This window comes from Mauremys mutica, chromosome 1, assembly GCF_020497125.1.
Source record: "Mauremys mutica isolate MM-2020 ecotype Southern chromosome 1, ASM2049712v1, whole genome shotgun sequence".
NCBI classification, from domain to species: domain Eukaryota; kingdom Metazoa; phylum Chordata; order Testudines; family Geoemydidae; genus Mauremys; species Mauremys mutica.
Window position 1 is genome coordinate 304,863,031 of NC_059072.1, and position 21,549 is coordinate 304,884,579.

Here is a 21,549-nt window from a genome sequence, read left to right on the forward strand (position 1 = left end):
CATCTTGCCACCACCTTAAATTTAATTAGCAGAGGGGTAGTCTGGATCTGTAAAAGCAGCAAAGAGTCCTGTGGCACCTTATAGACTAACAGATGTATTGGAGCATGAGCTTTCGTGGGTGAATGCCCACTTCGAAGTGGGTATTCACCCATGAAAGCTCATGTTCCAATACGTCTGTTAGTCTATAAGGTGCCACAGGACTCTTTGCTCCAATTCACTGAGGGTTTCTGGCTCCTCGGAGACCTTCATCAGCAAAACAGGGTACAAAAGATTTTACATTCCTGAGATTTCTAAGATAAAACAGAAAAAAAATCAAATTCTGAAGCAAAAAGCCTTACAGTTCAAGCCTTTTTTCTAATCACAAAGAAGAGGAAGAGAGCACAAACCCCCAATTCTCTCCAACTTCAGGTCTCCTTTAAGTAGAAATCAAATCAGTTACCATTTTAGTTACTTGTATTAGAATAGCAGACAGATGTCTTAACTGAGATTGGGCCCCATTGTGCTAGGCACTGTACAAACACATGAAAAGAGACAGTCCTTGCTGCAAATAGCAGCTCACTATCTAAAGGACAATACAGACAAAAGATGGGAGGGGAAACGGGCATGAAGCAACTTGTCCAAACACACACTGGAGGCCAGTGGCAGAGACAGAAAGAGACCTAGGTCTGACTCCTAGTTCAGTGCCCTGTCCACTAGACTAGACCATGCCATCTCCCCTAATGTCACTATTTGTCCTTTATTTTCCATTGGTGACAATCTGGGACTGTACTATTCATATGACTAAACAAACAAAAACTGAAGCTTATTAGCAGCAATGTATTTGGAACAAGGGGCTCCTGCAAAACTCTTCTCCCTGATCCTGTTTATGTGCTCACAAAGAACAGTGGGGAGTAACTGATGAGAAAATAAATTCCTATAAAACAGAAGTTCTTTATCATAACAATTCCAGGAGGCAATGCTCCAGAACAAGCAAACTTAGTATATGCACTTTTTTAGGAATAAATATGGTGTGGGGGTTTTTGGTTTTTTTTTAGGAACAAAATACAAGTATATTGCAAATACAGCACAGTGTTAAAATTTGTATCGTTTGAAGGAGGTAGATGACAAATGAAGAGCTTTTGGACGGTGTCAGTCTGAAGATAACATCCCTTTGAGGATACCTGCCTTTTGGTGAAATCTGGTCTATTCCAAAAGCAAAATATATATATATTCTACAGAAGGTATAAGTCAATTATGGCATAGGATGATATAGCAGTACCCACAAAGGAGATTAATTCCCATCACAGTCAGGGAAATCACTACTCTTTCTTGCATGCAATTTGGTGTCAAACATCATAAGGGTCTCCCAGGCAGCCCCTCCAGCACATCGTTCAATCATTAGCTAAAGCAAAAAATGCCAAGATTTACTTTATTTGCTTTTAGCATAAGGGAAATTCTGAGATAAGATAAAGTCAGGTAGCAGTCTCTTAAATTACATTATCTGCATCATTAGAATTAAATGACTTATATTCTATTAGAGATTCAATACTAAATTAGAATAATTTAGAACAAGAAAATAGCAGACACACCCACTAGATGTGTTCAGAGTCTCACTGATTAGTTTGTCCCCAGAGAACAACTGTTCTTCATTTGCTATTCCTCCATCTTTACTTTGTCCCATTCCCAGGCCTGGATTACACTATAAAGTTAGGTTGACCCAGAGCTACATCGCTCAAGGGTGGGAAAAAGCCACACTCAAGTGGGGTAGTTAAGCCAACCTAACTCATGGTGTAGACAGTGCTAGGTTGACGGAAGAATTCTTCCATTGATATAGTTACCACCTGTTGGGGAGGTGGATTATCTATGGCAACAGGAGAACCCCTCCCATCAGAGTAGGCAGTGTCTACACCAGGGCCAGCAAACATTTTGGCCTGAGGGTAATATACAGTTTCCAAATTGTATGGAGGGCCAGTTAGGGGAATCTGTGCCTCCCCAGACAGCCAGGCATGGCCTGTCCCCACCCCCATGTGACCCCTCCTGCTTCTTGCCCCCTGACAGCCCCTCTGGGACTCCTGCGCCATCCAACACCCCCGTTCCCTATCCCCTGACAGCCCCCAGGGACCCCGCCACCCCATTCAATCCCCCCGTTCCCTGTCTGCCCCTGGAACCCCTGCCCGACTGCCCCTCGCCACCCCATCCATCCCCCCCTTCCTGACTTCCCCCATTCAACACCTCTGTTCCTCGCCCTCTGACCGCCCCGACCCCATCCACACCCCCACACCCCTGACCACCTGACCCGAACTCTCCTGCCCTCTATCCAACCTCTCCTGCCCTCTATCCAACTCCCTACAGCCACGCCACCCAGACCACCAGGACAGGCAGCCGTGCAGCCCGGCTGGAGCTAGCCACACCACTGCGCAGCACAGAGCACCAGGTCAGGCCCCGGCTCTGCAGCTGCACCGCCCCAGGAGCTCACAGCCCCGACATCCAGAGCATTGCACTGGCGGTGGAGCAAGCTGAGGTGCAGGGAAGGGGGAACAGAAGGGGAGGGGCCAAGGGCTAGCCTCCCGGGGCAGGAGCTCAGGGGCCAGGCAGGAGGGTCCCAAGGGCTGGAGTTTGCCCACCTCTGGTCTACACTGTAGCATTTCAAGTGTGGACAAGTCTCAAGTGGCAGCGTTTGCGTTGTCAGTTATATCACCATAGTGAGACCAGTTTCATTTGGGTCTATCCCTAGTACTAAAAAAGTCTTAACAGGAAAAGGTTTGGAAGTGATTAAATGAAAGTTACCTTGCTGATCAGAGGGCGCTGACTGTGAACGCGGGTGGAAAGCATTGCTGCCCTCATCTGTGAGTGGCATGGGTTCTGAAGTCTCAGAATTCCTAAATGCTGCTGACAGCTCATTAGCTGTTGAATCTGGAGAGATTCCTTTAAAAGCCAAAGGCTGGTCTGGTGAACTTGAAGAGTTTTTAAGTTCTTTTTCTGAACACATAATAGCAGAGTTTGCCAATGATGTGATAGTGCCTCCAGTTAATGTTACTTGGGTAAAGTAATCACATTTCAGAGGAGACATTTCCAAACGGGATGAGCTATTTAAAGCTGAAGTGATGGGGCTTCTGCCAGGATAAAGTGGGCATGATGAGGAATCCAGTGAAGATTTAGAAGAACTACACTGAGTATTATCCCAAGATGCCTTATGCCTCATAAATCTAATGTCCATTTGTGTAGAAGCAATATTGTGATGTGTACAATCTGGGTCACTGTCATCATTAGAATCACCATCAGTACTCTCCTCCCAGTGTTCCATATCGCTGTCTGGATCTTCAGTTGTCTGCAATACCGTTTTCTCTGGCAGCGAAGATGGTTTAATAGCAGATGCATTTAGAACAGATGCAAGAATTTCTTTGATGGCTGCAGTACTGTCCAGTAATGATCTAAAATTTCCTGCATGCCCAATCACTGCTGGCCTTGAGTACTCATCTGTTTAGGAAAAGTAAGGGATCAAGAGGTTAGGAAGTCATCAAAAAAAAGTTACTAGTTACAGCATGAATAGAGAATACATTCAATGGGAAAAAAAATCCAAACAAACCCCCCAACACCACCTCCACTGGAAGGTTAGGATCTTGTCTCCTGCAACCTGGAAATGTTTCTATTGTTGATCGATGAACAGTAAAGTAAGCCATTCCTAGCCAAGAACTAGGCGGCCGCCTAGGGCGCCTAGTGGTTGAGAGCGCCTAAAAGCCCACTCAGGCGAGGAGGTGGAGTGGAGGTAAGCTGGGGTGGGGGGAGGTGGGGAGGGCCACCCGCAGTAACGGGGGAGGGGCGCACAGGGGAACTGCTCCCCGCTCCAGATCACCTCCACTTTGCCTCCTCTGCTGAGCACACAGCCCCCGCTCTAATTCTCCTCCAATCAGCGCCACAAGCCTGGGAGGGGAGGAGAATTAGAGTGGTGCCAGCGTGCTCAGCGGAGCGGAGGTGAGCTGGGGCGGGCTCCCCGGGAGGGGTTAGCTGCCACGGAGGACGGGAGGGGTTAGCTGCCGCAGAGGAGGGGCTCCCCAGGCGGGGTTAGCTGCCACAGAGTGGGGGGATCCCCAAGTGGGGTTAACTGCGGGGGGGGGAGGCTCCCCGGGTGGGGGGATGGCAGGCGTGGTTAGCTGCCGCACGGGGGGTAAGCTGGGTGGGGGGTGCAAGGTGGAAGTTTCGCCTAGGGCACGAAACTTCCTTGCACCGGCCCTGGCCAAGCATATATAATTAGTAAACATTTAAACTGTAGTTGGTTGCCCCAATACGTTCCCATGTATCATTGTTGGAAACTACATGTGAGCTCAAAAGAAAGAGCCTTCAGGAAATTCTGAACAGGGAAAAACAAACAAACAAAAACCACAAACACACACTGCTCCAGTCCTTACACTATCTCCTGCATTAAGGCAAGAATGGAACATAACAGTTTAGCAAGACAGAGGAATACAGATTACTACAAAAGGCAAAGGAGTCATATATTTTGTGTCAAAAAAGAAATGCTAGAGTCTTCACCGACAGGACTTAGGCTTGGTCTACACTACAAACTTATGTCGATATAACTATGTTGTTCAGGGGTATGGAATATCCACATCCCTTGTCAATCAGTTATATTAATGTAATCCCCAGTACAGACAGCTCTATGTCGACAGGAGGGCTTCTCCCATCGACATAGCTACTGGGGAGGTGGAGTACCTATGCTGATGGGAGAAGTTCTCCCACTACAACCACTGCAGCACTATAAGTGTAGACAAGCAGGCAAGAAAGATTCCCACTAAACAAAGAGGGTAATGAAAGGTGTAATATTTAGAATTTAAACTTTCGTTTATATCCTTTACAGTTGCAAACGTCATTTTTACAAAGACACTTACTGAGTCTGCAAATAGACAGAAACAGGCACCAAGTTGAGATCTTTATAAGGACTTATTTTTGAAGCATAAAATATGACAGAATCCACTTTTAAAAAAAAGGAGCAATGGATACCTACAGAATGCTTTTACAAGAACCTTCCCATTTTTTATGTGCTTTCTTTCATAGAAAAAATTACCCTTCTTGAAGCATTTCCCCACTCACTGATACTCCTGCTGGATCCAGACCAGACCCTAGCTGGTGGGGACAGAAGGCAAGGGCATATGGTGCTTTCACTGCAGGCAGCCTTCACACTCACTCATACTCCTGCTGGATCCAGAGGAGACACCAACTGAAAGTATGGGCCCAATACTGGCTCAGCCAGCTTAGCACAAGTTACAGACTACACTGCTCTGCCTACACCAAGTTTTAGAATGTGTTCCTTTCAATCCCAGACAAGACAAGGCCAAAATGACCATGAATCCATTATTCAGAATGGCAGCAGCATTTTGTCTGGACCCTCGGCAAACAACTGTAACACACAGAGTTCTTTGGAAGGAATCAAAAGCTCTATATGCTAAAATTTCACAATTTTAAGTGAATTACTGCAAAGTTGGAGGTCAACAGAACAGGGAAGAATTTGGTTAAGATTTTTAAAAGCAGGTCTGACATCATGAATATGATGTACTAGTATGCACTGCAATCAGTAACTACAAATTATGGACTTGTAGAACCAAACATTTCTTCATCAAGAAATTTAGGAAAAACTTACCATCAGTCATGAAATGAAGGGCCTTGTCATGTGGTTGATGTTACAAGATAAGTTATCAGACCTCACATGACAAAGAAATGGGCATGTGTATCATTGACAGCAGATAAGTTGATTGTGAAAGTCTGAGAATAGGTGCAAACAACAAGATTCATATCCAGATCAAAGGGTGATTTATTAGGACCAGAGGGAATGCCAAGAACCACAAGTGGAACAAAGTGGCAAGTCTGGGAGACCTTTGTCCAGGAGTTGTCTCCTTGGACATTGTCAGGAAATGAATCTCAGCTAAAAACAACTGGCAACAAATCTCACTAAGGCTCACTCAACTGGGAGCCAGTATGTGCTGGAATTATTTGTTAGATAAGAGAGTTTACTAATTTAGGGACTCAAAGAAAAACCCTAGTCACTTTGCTCAGCCTAGCAGCCTCAATATTGTAAAAGCACATCTCAAAAAGAGAAATCTAAGGTGCATCTGAAAAACTGCTAAACATTAATGAACTGATCCCACTGCTTGTGGAAATCACGTTGCTAGTGATTTGTTACTTAAGCAGCATAGACTCAAAGAGACAGGGACCAAAAGCTAAAAGACTTTCAAAAACAAGAAAAAAGGGGCAGTACAGTAGAAACTCAGAGTTACAAACACCAGAGTTACGAACTGACCAGTTAACCACCCACCTCATTTGGAACTGGAAGTACACAATCTGGCAGCAGCAGAGAGACACACACACACAAAAGCAAATACAGTACGGTACTGTGTTAAACGTAAACTACTAAAAAAAATAAAGGGAAAGCTGCATTTTTCTTCTGCATAGTAAAGTTTTAAAGCTGTATTAAGTCAATGTTCACATGTAAGCTTTTGAAACAACCATAGCGTTTTGTTCAGAGCTGCAAACATTTCAGAGTTACGAACAGCCTCCATTCCCGAGAAGTTCAGAACGCTGAGATTCTACTGTACTTTGATTTGTTTTCCCGGGGGCGGGGGGTCAGACTGCACTTGAATATCTCCCTCCGCAAACGCACATCATCCTTCATATAAGACAAAACATTAAAAAATACAGCCTCTCCTCTACCTTTGACTCTTTTGCCACTCTTTCCAATGACAAGTTCTGCCTGCCAACCCCCAGCTCTGGCTCGGGTCACTCCACCCCCCAACATCCTCTTCCTCCAATCCTACTTTTGCACTGTGGAGCATCTCAGGTGAAAATCCCAATGACTAGGCTGACTTCCTCCACTGTAAATTCGTTCTCTCCTCCTTCAGTTCTGCCATCATCCTAAGTAAACAGCTGTACTTATCCAATTTAATTGAATCCCACACCCACAATCCTAGCTGCCTTTTTGTCAGCTTTGACTCACTCCTTAAACCTTCTCCTCCTCCCTTTACTTCTTGCCCCATACAGGATCTCACCAATTTCTTCCAAGAGAAAATTAACTACACATGACACTGACTTACCCTTTCCCCTCCTATAGCTCTCTCCACCTTCTCCTCTGTAACAGATGTAGGTTTTTGCCTGCTCACCTCCCCCACTCTTTCCACTTCCATGAGTAACCCCACCCTATCCCATCTTCTGGTAGCCCTTACCCCCACTCATCTCCTTCCTTACTCTTCTCCTTAACCTCTCACTTTCACTGGTTCTTTCCACTCACAATACAAACATGCTTTAGTCTCTCCCACCCTTTGCTCCATTTTTCTCTCCAACTACTGCCCCATCTCCCTTCCCCCATTCATCTCTAAACTCATTGAATCTGCTGTCTGTACAATTGCTGTCTGGAGCTCTTCCATCCCAAGACCTCTTCAGATTTGGTTTTTGCTCCTTGCACTCCACTGAAACCTCTCTCAAAGTCTCTAATGGCCTCTTCTTAGCCAAATCTTAGAACTAGCATTCCATCCTCATCCTCCTTGGCCTGTCAGTTGCAGTGGCAGATTTAGAATGAGTGGAACCCTGTCCGCAGCTTCATTTTCGGGGCCCAGCCAAGAAAAATAACATTCTCTCTCCTCTCTCCCCTCCCCGGACGTTTTTCATTCTTTTTTTCTTCATCCTCCTCCTCATTGGGGCAGGGCGTTGGGGTGCAGAAGGAGAAGCAGGGGGGCGGGCACTGGGAGGAAGTTTGGGTGCTGGGTGTGGGCTCTGGGCTGGTAGGAGGGGCGAGGGGTGCAGGCTCTGGCAGAAAGTTTCAGTGCAGGCTCTGGGCTGGGGCAGGGGGGCAGCGCTTAACTCAGGTGGCGCGGCTCCCAAAGCAACTGGCACACACACCCCTCTGGTAGCGGCTCTTAACCACAGGCACCACCTCCGCAGCTCCCATTGGCCGCAGTTCCCAGCTGCTCTGGAGTCGGCATTCGGGGTGGGGGCAGCACGCGGAGACACACACACACACACACACACACACATACCCCCCAAGGGCCGCAGGGACATGCTGGCTGCTTCTGGGAAGCAGCGTGGAGGGAGAGACTCAGAGCGGGCAGGGAGCTGCCTTAGGCCTGCTGCTGGCACGTCTTTGTGTGCCGCTTGGGGGAAGGAGGGCAGTGGATCTCTGAGCTCTGCCTGGGCTGGGGCAGCGCACGGAGCCACCGCCTCCTCCCCCCTACCAGGGGTGCACAGATATGTACCAGCAGCCAGCCACTTCCAGGAGCAGCGTGGGGCCACCTGCCACAGCATGCAGGCAGCCTGCCTGCCTGAGCCCTGCTGCGTTGCCGGCCGGGACTCAGGGGCAGGTTGTCAGATATTTGTCCTGCATTTTGGGGGCTCCCCTGGTGTTGGGACCCCATGCCACTTAACAGTTTGTTTCATGGTAAATCCGCTCCTGGTCAGTAGCCTTCAAGATAGCCAGCCATGTTGTTCTTAAAACATTTTCCTCATTTGGCTTCCATGACTCCATCTTCTCCTCTTACCTCTCTAATCACTCTTTCACTGTGTCCTTTAGAGGATCTGCCTCATCCTCCCTTCCAACTTTCCATTGGAGTCCCACGGGGTCCTGTCCTTAGTCCCCTTCTATTCTCCTTTATCTCTGGGTCATCTCATCTGCCAACATGAATTCAGCTATCATCTTGATGTTAATGACTCACAGCTCAACCTCTCTAAACCACACCTGCCTCCTTCTATCCAAACTAAAATCTCAGGCTCTCTCTCCAACATCTCCTCATGGATGTCTAACAGTCAGCTGAAACTCAACATGGCTAAAACAGAGTTCTTAATCATCTCACCCCCACCCCCAACCATCCTCTCACACTTTCTTGATTGCTATGGACAACACCATCATTCCACCTGTCCTTTAGGCCTGGTTATCATCTGTGACTTGGACTTCTCTCTAGGTCCTCATATCCAGGCTACGTCTAAATCATTCAGATTTTTTCTGTGTAATATCTCTTAAAATAAGGTTTTTCCTATCCATCCATACAGCTAAAATTTTCATCCAAGCTCTTATCTCACGACTCAATTACTGCAACATTCTTCTCTCTGTCCTTGAGAAATGCAATCTTGCCCCAGTCATACCCATTTAGAATGCTGCCACAAAGATCATTCTCCTAACTGGTCGCTTTGACCAACTTATCCCTCCACTGGCACCTCCTTCTCCACTGCAGGCATGAACTGCTTGTCTTCACTGTCAAGGCCCTTCACGGTCTACACTTCCTCCTACCTATCATCTCTCATTTACTATTGACAGAAAATTATAGAACTGGAAGGGGCCTCAAGAGGTCATCTAGACCAGTCCCCTGCACTCATGGCAGGACTAAGTATTATCTACACCATCCCTGGCAGGTGTTTGTCCAACCTGATCTTAAAAATCTCCAATGATGGAGATTCCACAACCTCTCTAGGCAATTTATTCCAGTGCTTAACCACCCTGACCCAGAGAGTTTTTCCTAATGTCCAATCTAAACCTCCCTTGCTGCAATTTAAGCCCATTGCTTCTCATCCTATCCTTAGAGGTTAAGAAGAACATTTTTTCTTCCTCCTCCTTGTAACAACCTTTTATGTACTTGAAAACTGTTATGTCCCCTCTCAGTCTTCTCTTTTCCAGACAAAACAAACGGAATTTTTTCAATGTTCCCTCATTTGTAGGTCATATTTTCTAGACCTTTAATCATTTTTGTTGCTCTTCTCTGGACCTTCTCCAATTTGTCCACATCTTCCCTGAAATGTGGCACCCAGAATTGGACCCAATACTACAGTTGAGCCCTAATCAGCGTGGAGTAGAACAGAAGAATTATTTCTCATGTCTTGCTTATAACACTCCTGCTAATAGGTCCCAGAATGTTGTTCGCTTTTTTTGCAACAGTGTTACACTGTTGACTCATATTTACCTTGTGATCCACTATGACCCCCAGATCCCTTTCTGCAGTTCTCCTTCCTAGGCAGTCATTTCCCATTTTGCATGTGTACAACTGATTGTTCCTTCCTAAGTGGAGTACTTTGCATTTGTCCTTATTGAATTTCATCCTATTTACTTCAGACCATTTCTTCAGTTTGTCCAGATCATTTTGATTTTTAATCCTATCCTCCAAAGCATTTGCAACCCCTCCCAGCTTGGTATTGTCTGCAAACTTTATAAGTGTACTCTCTATGCCATTATCTAAATCATTGAAGAAGATATTGAACAGAACTGGACCCAGAACTGATTCCTGCGGGGCCCCACTTGTTATGTCCCTCCAGCATGACTGTGAACCACTGATAACTATTCTCTGGGGACAGTTTTCCAAGCAGTTATTTTCCAACCATATTGATTCCTACATCCAATCAGCCCATAATGTCAGCTTCTGTAATCCACTTGTTAAAAAGTTTCAAACAAGAATTTTTGTGCTTTCTCCCATGCTGCCACTCATGCTTGGGAGGAGCTCCCATAAAGATGTGCAAAGCTACCGCCTTAAAACTCTTAGCCAGGATGCCTAAAAAAAAAAAACCCAGTTAGGCCACTGGTACCACTACCTATTACACTCACCAACATTGTCTCATTGTTTCTTTCTACTCCCCCACCTGTCTGTATCCATCAGATGTTTCTTGTCTTATACTTAGATTGTAAACTCTTTGGGTAAGGACTGTCTTTTCAGTCTGTGTTTTCACAGTGCCTGGTACAATGGAGTCCCATAAGTAGGACTCCTAGGCACTAAGGTAATAATGACAAAGTGATTATCTTGCCTTCTGAGGCTTTCAATGTTCTCTACTGATTTCTCCAACTTTCTATGCACATCATTTAAAACAAAGCTTAAGCGAACAATGGAAGGGACTGTCCAAGTAGAAGTATTGTGATTGTTGCCTCAAAATTGAGTGTTTCCAATGGTTGGATTTTATTCTGGGTCAGCACTGGCTAAAATCCTAGACTGGCTAACCCACCATCATAAACTTTCATCTTTACTCTGCGCTCCCTATGTTGCCAACATCAGAAGTGTTACTTTAAACTCAAATTTTGAAATTACAACTAATATATTCCTACTAATAGCTTCATCTTGCAAATTGTATTCAAGCTAGTAACCTGTTGAAGTCAACAAAATTATTATTATTTGCATGAGTAAGGGCAAAGTCTTTATTTTCAAATACCATTCAGATTATTCATGGGAAGAAGCATTCATTTTAGCTTTTGAGCACTCAGATTGCTGTTCTGACCAGAATGGATGGCAGGTTCTTCTCAAGGCAAGGAAGTGAGGCAGAGTGAAGGAGACACTTTTGTACTGACTCATCTCAACAGCCAACAAATAAATTTTCAATTTCAGTCAGTTAGCTCTCGGTAATTAAAGAGCTATACAAATCTCTACCATTTCTATTAACAGGCTGATTATCATGCCATGCAATCAACAATTAAGACTATGAATTAGAAAATCAATGATAAAAGTCATACCTGAGAGATCTGAAATTTGAGGTGTCTGAGCAAGACAGCTAATCCTTGCTGGAGCAAACACTGTAGCATTAGATGAATACACTGACTCGGAGACAGTTACCTTATTGCTTTGCTTGGTCAACTAAGACAAAAAAAACAAAACAAATTAAAAAAGACAATTGGATTATGGAGTTCTCTCAGGAGAACAATGCACAATCTTTTATTAAGCACTGCAGAGAAAGACAGAGTTTAGTCAAACCTGTGTTACAAAAATGCTCTAATCTCTCACTGTAATATTGTTGCATTTCCATTGTTTAGGTCACAACAACATAACAGTTCAGGACTGGCAACAAAAAGTGATATGCTTCACAAATGTAATGGCCAATACAACTATTTTATTTTTAGTTATTTTTGAGAAAACAAAGTTACTAAAATATGTTGGGGGGTGGGAGAAGCAAAATATCTAAGGGGAAGAGGAAGAAATCCTGTTTTCCTAGGCCCCAATCCTGCTGACACTTATGCACATCCTAATTCTACTACCATGAATATTATTTATTTCAATGTAACTAACTACTCGTGGTAAAGTTAAGCATGTGCCATTTACAGGAATAGGTCCTTAGTTTGTGTTGAATTAAGATGTTTAAACACACTAGCATAACACTGAAAGTGTTAAGAAAAGAAAGAGGAACTGTAATTCTTGTAAACTAATAGTTGGAAGGGAGAAGCTGCTTAGATACGTACTGTTTTTAAACTAAACAAGCTGCACCAGAGCCTGACAGCAGACAACAGTCTCGTTAGTTTAAAGATCAGAGCAAAGCTCCTTTGGAATCTGGGAAGGAAAATCCAAATCAAAACTGAAGTATTTTCATTTTAGCTGGAGAATAGTTACTGGGGACAACCATATATTATTGTATGTTTGACATAGTTAGAATTCAATAACCTAAAAGGTTAGGGAAATATTCCGTTAAACATCGGATTTCCTTTAGACCCTTTTCACAAGATTCATTTTTAAAAACTAACATTTCCAAACTTGTCATATGTAATACACACACACACACACTATAACCCAGCACCATCAAGACCAAGATTTCTTATAGGAACATAAACATTTAGCAACCAGTCCGTTTGATTAAAACTTATTTTTGAGTACTCATTATTAATCAGTTATGCAATAAAGAAGTGCTGCCTTTTAGGACCCTAATGCCCTAATTATCACACAAGTCAACACCACACCTTACTGCAAGTATTCTACAACTATAACATTTACACTGAATATATTTTTACTCTAAGATGCTGCCTGTTAGATCTTATCAGAAGCAGTTACTAGTCTCAGAACGTAGATAAGATATTTTAATTACTTTCAAAACAACTCCCACTTAAATGAGATAATATTTCAGGTTTTGGGAAAAGCTTGAAAAGGGAAACTCTCTTAGATATGTTTAATTATCAAACAAACATTTTAGTTAGACACAATTTTACTGTAAAGTCATAAATGAGTTATCTGAAGTCAATGTCCAAACCTAACAGAGGTATACAATGCACAGTTGTAATCAAAACTAACTAGTCACAACCAATTTTAGTTTTTCATAAAATAAATAATACATTTGGTTTTCAATTTGTGTTGGGCTTAAAGTCCAAGTTCATCATGAAACCAACAGCAGTTTAAGGATACAGCATCTACTGCACCTAAATTAAATGAAAAGCAATAACATAAGAGGATTTCCAGTTAATTAAAAAAAGGAACCAAGAACATGTTGCTTTACCTCTTGAGCACTTAACTGTTTGAAGGCTTGTGTTCTACCGTAGCTCATTAGTGATCCTGTGTGGAGAGACATGATGGGAAAATCTTCATTTTTTAAAATTACCTGGAAGCAATTGAGAAAAGGTGATAACAATTAACTAAATTAATCATGCTTTCATTTTGTTTTTCAGTCTTTAAATTCAGACAAATCTTTATGTACTGTTAAAGCTTGACAGTTGTGCAGTTTCTAACCTTCCCATTTACTACCAAGCACAATTTAGAACCTGCCAGGGCTAAGAGATAGAAAAAAAAAACCTTATTGGAACAGCCACTCTCTCTTCCTCTAACATCTATTATTCTAGAAACAACTGCTTGTTGTGTATTTCAACTCTTGCTTTTTTGCCCAGGATATCTGTAAATAAGATTTTGTGCTTCTTTAAGATTTAGCAGTTTTAGCTATCTTTTCCCCATCTGTACTCACAGTATTCGTACATAATATAAACTGCAGTTCAGAACAGATATACCATGAAACTGTTAATATACTGTCCACCAAACTACAGTAGGACTCCCAGCTAGTACCAGGACTGGATTAAGGAATAGGCATTACAGGGTCCTGTCTCCTAGAGTCCAGTGAAGAGATCAGTCCCCGTTTTCACATTAGAAAAATGTTTCTAATCCTCCTGATAGCAAAGAAAAGCTTGAAAATGTGACTTGGCATAATTAATGTCTGCAAACAGCTAAAACTATAGCTCCAAATGGTCTGAATAGCCCACCTCATCTTAATTCTGAAACCTACTTCCATACCCATGTGGAATGTGCCCAAAGGGCTAGATTGCCTTAATTCAGCTTTGTCTGCTATCACATGTGGACAGCATCGATGTTACAACAGTGGAAAATTTTTAGGAAAAAAATCTGTTGTGGACAAAGCCTTAGGGCACTATTGTGTCATATCTATTGAACTCGGAACACCCTAGTACAACCAATGAGGGTCTATTTAAAAAAAATAAGGCTGTGGCATGATGATGATCTTTTAAAAAAAAAACATATATAAATATATATATGGCTTGGAAGGATTAGATTTTTGTTAGCAAATGTCAATTTTACCATGTACACACAAACTGACAATTATTTCCATTGATGATAATCAGAATTTACAGATAGGAAAAATAAGAAAAATGTTGCTTGAAAATTTATTAGAGTTTTATTTAAGAATATTTACTTTGTATATTTTGACACATGAGGTCCACAATTTGTGTTTTAATGGTTACAAAGCTTTAACTTTTTGAATCTCAATGTCTACTCTCAGGAAATAATTATTGTCTGACTCCTCACCAATTTCCCACAACTGTGAAAATGTAAAATGAATAAAAACAAATGCTTAAAAGTAAACATCAATATTATCCATCTAAAAAATAAAAATCAAATTCTGCCACCCACATATGTATTCCACAGTACTATGTAGCCCTTTAAGTGAAACTGACCAACCTTACAAGAAGCCATTAGATGCGAGAGAGATAATGTTCCAACAAAAATGTTTTAAATAAATTATTAGAGAGACAAAGTAGGTGAGGTAGTATCTTTTATTGTATCAACTTCTGTTCGTGAGAGAGACAAGCTTTCGTGCTTACAGAAGTCTTCTTTCCCAGACCTGAAGAAGAGTTTTGTGTACATTCAAAAGCTTGTTTATTTTATAGTTAAACAGGATAATATAATCTTTACTTTACATACAATAGAATACAAAGTAAGAATATTAGTCTTAGAAACACTGATGAAGATTGACTTAAACCAAATCAACTGCTACCGAAGTCCAACTCTATGCTCCAGTATTTATTAATATTTGTACAGTACCACAGATATGTGCTGTCTTTTACAAATAAATTCAAACAGTTTCAAGACTTGAGATTACAAATCTAGGGCCGTGATGCTTATAAAAATGCATAACTTTACCCACTGGCTTCAAATAACTATTCAAATACATATAATTAAATGTGCATAAGTATTTGCAGGATCAGGGCCCTAAAAAAGCTAACTTAAGAAAATGCTGTTGAAGAAATATCCTCTGATATATGCATAAGTATCTTCTGATAAGGATCACTGTTCATCTTTATAAAGCAGATTAGGCCAGGTTCAGCCCTGGTATAAAGCAGGTGCTACTTCAGTAGTCACATCTGCTTACACAGCCGCGTGTATAGTCCAATGTTTGTTCATGCAAATAATGAGCCTACTATAGATGTGTATGAAACATTTATAATCAAATGGAAAGATACTCAAGTAAGGAATTCTTAAATATCATTATGTATGTGAAAATTTACGCAGGGCCCAATTCCACCATGTGTCTCATGCTGAATACTTTACTTTTATGAGTAGTCAAATTAAGTCAACAGGACTACTTGTCAAAGGAAGGTACTATTCATGAATAAGAGTAGCAGAATTGGGCTCTTACTTTTTTTGTGAATTACTTTCATTAAAAACTGACCACCACATTAAATATATATTTTATCACCTAGAGCAAGAACCATTTTGAAGTGAAGGCAGCTTTGCAGTGGACATGCTTTCAATGTGAAAATAGCCATTTTACTGAATTTCATTGGGGCGGGGGGAAACTGGCTAAAAAGAAAGTGAATATTTTTTCTTACACTTTCAGTTATCTAAAGAAGACAGATCTGCATAGACAGTTTTCTGCATATCTGTTTGTAAATGTAATATTTGGGATTTTTTTCCCCCCAAGTTTTCACATGAACCTTGCCATTTATGCTGCACTCATCACCATGGAATCTGAGCATCTAAAATGAGGAGGAGACAGCAGCTCTTTAAGCATAATTTTGTAAGAGGCTTATTTTTTTCTTCTGTTAAACATTTTAGTTATAACATATTGGTCAAAGTAATTGCTGAAACATTACTCACAACTGATTTAACCAGCATATCAAATTTACCAGAAACACATATTAGGCAGAGGCCGATATGAAAGATGAGGGAACCCCACCTACAAGGGGCAGAAGCAATGCCCTGGAGAAACCCTACCCAATATTTGCCTTGGTGGTTCTGGGATTCTCTCAGGAAGAGGACCCCATTTTTTGTATCCACCTTTAGCTAACAGATGAATGAAGCTTGAAATCCCAGCTCTTGGAAGTAAACCGGTTTCTCATCCTCTACTTCCTACTGGGTCCCATCTAGGGTGACCAGATGTCCCAATTTTATAGGGACAGTTCCAATTTTGGGGTCTTTTTCTTATATAGGCTCATATTACCCCACCCCCCACCCCCTGTCCCGATTTTTCCCATTTGCTGTCTGGTCACCCTAGTCCCATCTGACAGGGCCATCTTGAGGAAGAATTTCTGGACAAGTATACCAGAAAACCAGTGATATAGCTGAGACATATCGATGATATTTTCATCCTCTGTACAGATGACCTAAACTCACTCAGATTTCTACTACAACTTAAACATCCACCACCCATCTATCAAACTCCCTCTAGAACACTCCCAAACCAGCATCAACCTCCTGGACTCCACAATCAGCTTCAGCAATAGAACCCTACAGACAACTATATACAAGAAACTCACAGATCCAGTAACCACCCAAACGCACCAAGAAATCTTATCTACAGACAGGCACTCGGATACCACAGAATATGTTTTGAGGAGAACCTCTGGGACACAAACCTAAACACACTTAAATGTGCCTTCACCAAATAAGGACACTCCACTAGAGAAGTAGATCACATCCAGCGCCAGCTTTAGGACGTGCAGGGCCCGATTCGAAAGAGCTGCTGCCGAAATGCCGCTGAAGACAGAGGAGGGTGGGGCCCCTCTTCCGGACACTGTGGGGCCATCTTAGGCGTGGGGCCCAATTCCCAGGAATCACCCTAAAGCTGGCCCTGATCACATCATGGAACAGGCCATCCAATACCCCAGAGAAAACCTTCTTCAATACAAGGGGTGTAGGATCTGAGGCTTTTTTCCCCTAGTTGTCACCTACCACACGGGGATCCATATGAGGTATCATTAAACAATTACAACCCATACTCGACAGGAACTACATCCTGAAAGAAATCTTTCCCGAATCCTCTCTTTTTGCCTTCAAACAATCCTCCAGTTTCATCATTAAGAGTGAGCTCTCTACAGACACAGACCCACCAACTCAAAGTGGCATCCGACCCTGGCATAACAACAGATGCAAAACCTGTAGCCATATCTCCACTGCTATAATGATCATTACTACACACAATACATCTTTCAAGATCCACAGGTCCTACACATGCCTATCACAATATGTGGTATACTTCATCCAGTGCTCTAAAGGCCCCAATAACTACTATTGGATGAAGCCAGACAATCACTATCCTGTTGAATGAATTCACACAGAAAAAATGATAAGAGACAAAAACACCATATTACCAGTGGAAAAACACTTTTCACAAAACGACCACTCCATATCTGATCTGTCAGTCCACATCCGCAATGGAAACCTGCACAACACCTTCAAAAAATCAGTTTTAATAAAGATACTAGATTTGTGTCTCATTACAACATTCTGTAACCCACCAGCCCCTCTTTTTTGTCCTATGACTGCCAGGATGTTAATGGGCCATTTCACCTTGAATGGTCCCTTAGAATATGCGTTAACTATTTATGCTAAACAAACTTTGTGTTTAGCTGTGACACTAGGTACCTTTCCCAGACCTGATCAGAAGTTGGTCCAATAAAAGATATTACCTCATCCACCTTGTCTCTCAGAGAAAAAGGAGGGCATGTTTTTTTCAATCCTGTTAGTTTAACTCAATTGAAAGCCCTCTTAACCCTGGGTAAGATGCAAGCTAACGTGTGGAAGCAGTGTTAGCTTCTATATCAGGGGTTGGCAACCTCTGGCATGCGGCTCGCCAGGGTAAGCACCCTAGCGGGTCGGGCCAGTTTGTTTACTTGCCACGTCGGCAGGTTCGGCAGATTGCGGCTCCCACTGGCCGTGGTTCGCCGTCCCAGGCCAACGGGGGTGGCGGGAAGCCGCAGCCAGCACATCCCTCGGCCCGCACCACTTCCTGCAGCCCCCATTGGCCTGGGACGGCGAACCACGGCCAGTGGGAGCCGCAATCTGCAGAACCAGCCAATGCGACAGGTAAACAAACTGGCCCAGCTCACCAGGATGCTTACCCTGGTGAGCCGCGTGCCAGAGGTTGCCGATCCCTGTTCTATATTCTAGCCTAAATCTTCCCTCCCCCCACACATACACCTTTTGGCAACAACAGGGCAGCTAAGAGGGCATCAAGGATGTTAGTGGTGCATCTTAACTAGTAACAAAAAGGGCTTTTCAATTATGTTAAGCAAACTTGAGTGAAAATGCACCTTTTTGCCTGTCAAAACAGGGCTTTAGAGAGTGCTTGTACCTCACCCTCATTTTCCTGTGAATAAATGCAGGCTTTGTCTATGCTAGGGAAAATGTGGTTACCTCAACCAGCTAATACATTTTAAAACTACAACTGCCTTGTCTACACTAGGACTTAACATGTGTTAGCTACTAGCATGTATTAAACACATCCTTTTTTGTAGTGTGGATACACACTCAGAGCTTGACTCTGTTACACTTCATAATTTTCCCAAGCAGAAGCAGAGTGAGACTGATGTGATTCTTGAAGGTTTCACTACTGTCAAAAATTCTGAGCAGCAGCACTTAAAGCTGATCAAATTAAGCCAGTTTCTCTTTGCTGCCCTTTGGAAAGCAACAGCCAACAGTAAAACTGGAAATGTCCGCAGACTTAGGAAGACAGCCCCATACCCATTCACATTCTTTGCAACCAAAAAGGCAAAAATAAAATAAAATAAATGGGGGGGGGGCCTTAAATTCTTCAGAAATTGACAGCTCAAGCCCACAAACACACTTGATTGGTAAAGTTTCCTATTTGCCACTTGTATTTTTTTCCCCAAGCATTGAGTTAACATTAACTGATTCTAGAGATATAGAATATTGAGTAGGCCTTTTATGCCCCCAGAGAAGGCCACTAACTTTGCATAAAACACAGTAAGGTAGGGGGAAAGCCACATAAAAGCATTAAATATGTGTATCTTACTGCCAAAAGATATTCAAACTCTAAACAGCCAAAAACGTGGTCTCCTGCAAGAAAGTTATACAAATACTTACAAGCTAAAGTAAAAAATAATTACAGAGAAAACAAAATTGATATTAAACCCTTAGTGTTCCTGTAACACTTCTGATTCAGTTAACACTAATACTGTTTGCAGTCAGAGCTACCTCAGGTATATCCTTTGAGAGTCTGGTTGTGGGGGGGGGTTGTTTGTTTTTTAGTAAGAACAGGTTTAGTCTCGCACAAATATTGCATGTTTCTTATGACCGATTCTCCCAGCATCCACTCCTGACTACTTATTAGCTGATGCAATCTATTTACAAGTATACCAGGGGAGTCACTCTATGCAACATCTGAATGACAATGTGGCTGTGACTGTTTATCTTAAGCCCTCCCGTATCTAGCCCCCCCAGTGCAGAAAGAGCCCCGGCCCTGATTCAGGTCAGAACAGGCTTTGATCAGTACTGTCAGTAGGAAATCGAGGGCTTGGGGCAAGCACCAGGTAAGGCTGACAAGCACAGAAAGAGCTTGGAAGCCAGAGCGACCCTTGATGTTCCCAGTCCCAGCCAAATCCCGCACTACTCGGGATGGAAGGAGCGAGTCTGCGCCGCTCCCCCCCAACAGTCACTGTTTTCGCTTTTCGCAATAGGGGATGCGGCTAGATCATTTCAAAACCTAACCCTAGGAGCAGCCCGCCTCTTCCCAGCTCCCTCCAGGCGCACCAGCAGCCCGGGGAACTGCAGCTGCAGGGCCGGTGGCCTCATGCCACAGGCGCTATGCAGTGCTCGCCACTCCTCTGTGCAGCCATATGGTGCCCACTCACACCCCGCATCTCTATCCCCACCGCGCAGTAATAACCAGCGCCGCCTCCCATTAATCAGCACCCCCCTCCACCTGCCTCTCATTAACCAGCGCCCCCCTCCAGCAACCAGCGCCCCCTCCACCTGTCCCCCGCCCCCCATTAATCAGCACCCCCCCACCTGCTTCCCATTAACCAGCGCCCCCCTCCAGCAACCAGCGTCCCCTCCACCTGTCTCCCGCCCCCATTAACCAGCACCCCCTCCACCTGCCTCCCATTAACCAGCGCCCCCCTCCACCGGTCGCCCGCCCCCCATTAATCAGCACCCCCCTCTAGCAACCAGCGCCCCCTCCACCTGTCCACCACCCCCCACTAACCAGCACCCCCTCCACCTGCCTCCCATTAACCAGCGCCCCCTTACATGTCCCCAGTCACACACTCCCTCCACAACGCCAAGCCCCGGTCCCCCCGTCTGCGTGTCGGACGCTCCCCCCAGCCCGCTCTGCCCCTTACCCCTGAGGCTGGGGGGGCGCAGGGCGCCTCCCTCGCGCGGCGACCAGCAGCTGCCCGCGCCGTTCGGCCCCGCGCGCAGGCTGGGGATTGTTTGCGCCGCCCCGGTTGCGGGGCCGCCTGCCCGGGCTGTGGCGGCGGCTGTCGGGCTGGGGAAGGGCGGGCTCGCGTCGCTGCCCGGCGGGGTTACAGCTACTAGCTGCGGCGCCAGGCGGGGAAGCGAAAGACGCCGGTTGCAGCTTCCAGCCTCCAGCCCTAGCCCGGTCTTCTTCCTGCCCTGACCTCCCGCTCCCGGGCGGGTGGGAACAGGGCAGGGGCTGTCCCCGTCCGAGCCGGCGCACGCCCAGCTAACAGCGTGAGAGGAAATCCCACGCCCAGGGAGCCTTCCCTGTCCCCGCTCACAGACTGGAGGGAGCTGGGGGCATGGCTGCAATGTCACTGACAGCGGGGCCGCAGGGCTCCTGTTGTAACACACACACCGTGTTCTAACCCAGCCAGGCAACTGTGGCGTCAATCCTGAAACATACTTCAAAGTTTTAGGCAGGGTGGATTTGATTAAAATCACTAGTTAGGAAGACTCAATTTCATCATGGATGCCTACATAAAAGTACATTCTTGTTGGTTATAACCTTAATACATATTCTTCACAACTGGGAGATAGATGTAGGTTTCATTTTTAAGTAATTTATTTTGAAAACTTTTCAGATTAGTTTTACAGCTATATCAGAAAATGAATGATTGGTTATTTCATTTACCAAAGGTAATTGAAGCAGATATTTATGAAGTCATTGGCAGGGGAACTATCTCCAATTCAATAGGTTAATCATTAATATTTGGAGGATTTTCTTGCCATGCTGTATTAGGAGGAGAACATCACCAGACAGTCATTTACATTGTTTTATTTAACTAAAACAACAATGTTATGTATTCTGGATTTTTTTTTCTTCAACAGCAAACAGATTAGCGGTATATTTTAACAAAACAAGCAGATGAATTTTTGAATT

At 43.8% G+C, this 21,549-nt stretch overlaps 1 protein-coding gene across 2 annotated transcripts in view; it reads right to left on the reverse strand.

Annotated features, from left to right (window-relative positions):
- The window catches only part of RUBCNL (rubicon like autophagy enhancer), a 41,872-nt gene extending 20,941 nt beyond the window's left edge, over positions 1-20,931 (reverse strand). Inside the window, exons 1-4 of one of the 2 annotated variants that reach the window (XM_045013562.1) lie at positions 20,549-20,931; positions 13,183-13,284; positions 11,441-11,561; positions 2,767-3,456 (exon numbers count right to left, since the gene is read on the reverse strand). In XM_045013562.1, coding sequence (XP_044869497.1) covers positions 2,767-3,456; positions 11,441-11,561; positions 13,183-13,254 — 883 coding nt within the window. In that variant the 5' untranslated portion in view covers positions 13,255-13,284; positions 20,549-20,931. Of the gene's footprint in view, positions 1-2,766; positions 3,457-11,440; positions 11,562-13,182; positions 13,285-19,916; positions 20,055-20,548 lie in introns of those variants that run through there. The other variant, XM_045013558.1, reaches the window with a different exon arrangement.
- Between the last annotated feature and the right edge of the window lie 618 nt (positions 20,932-21,549).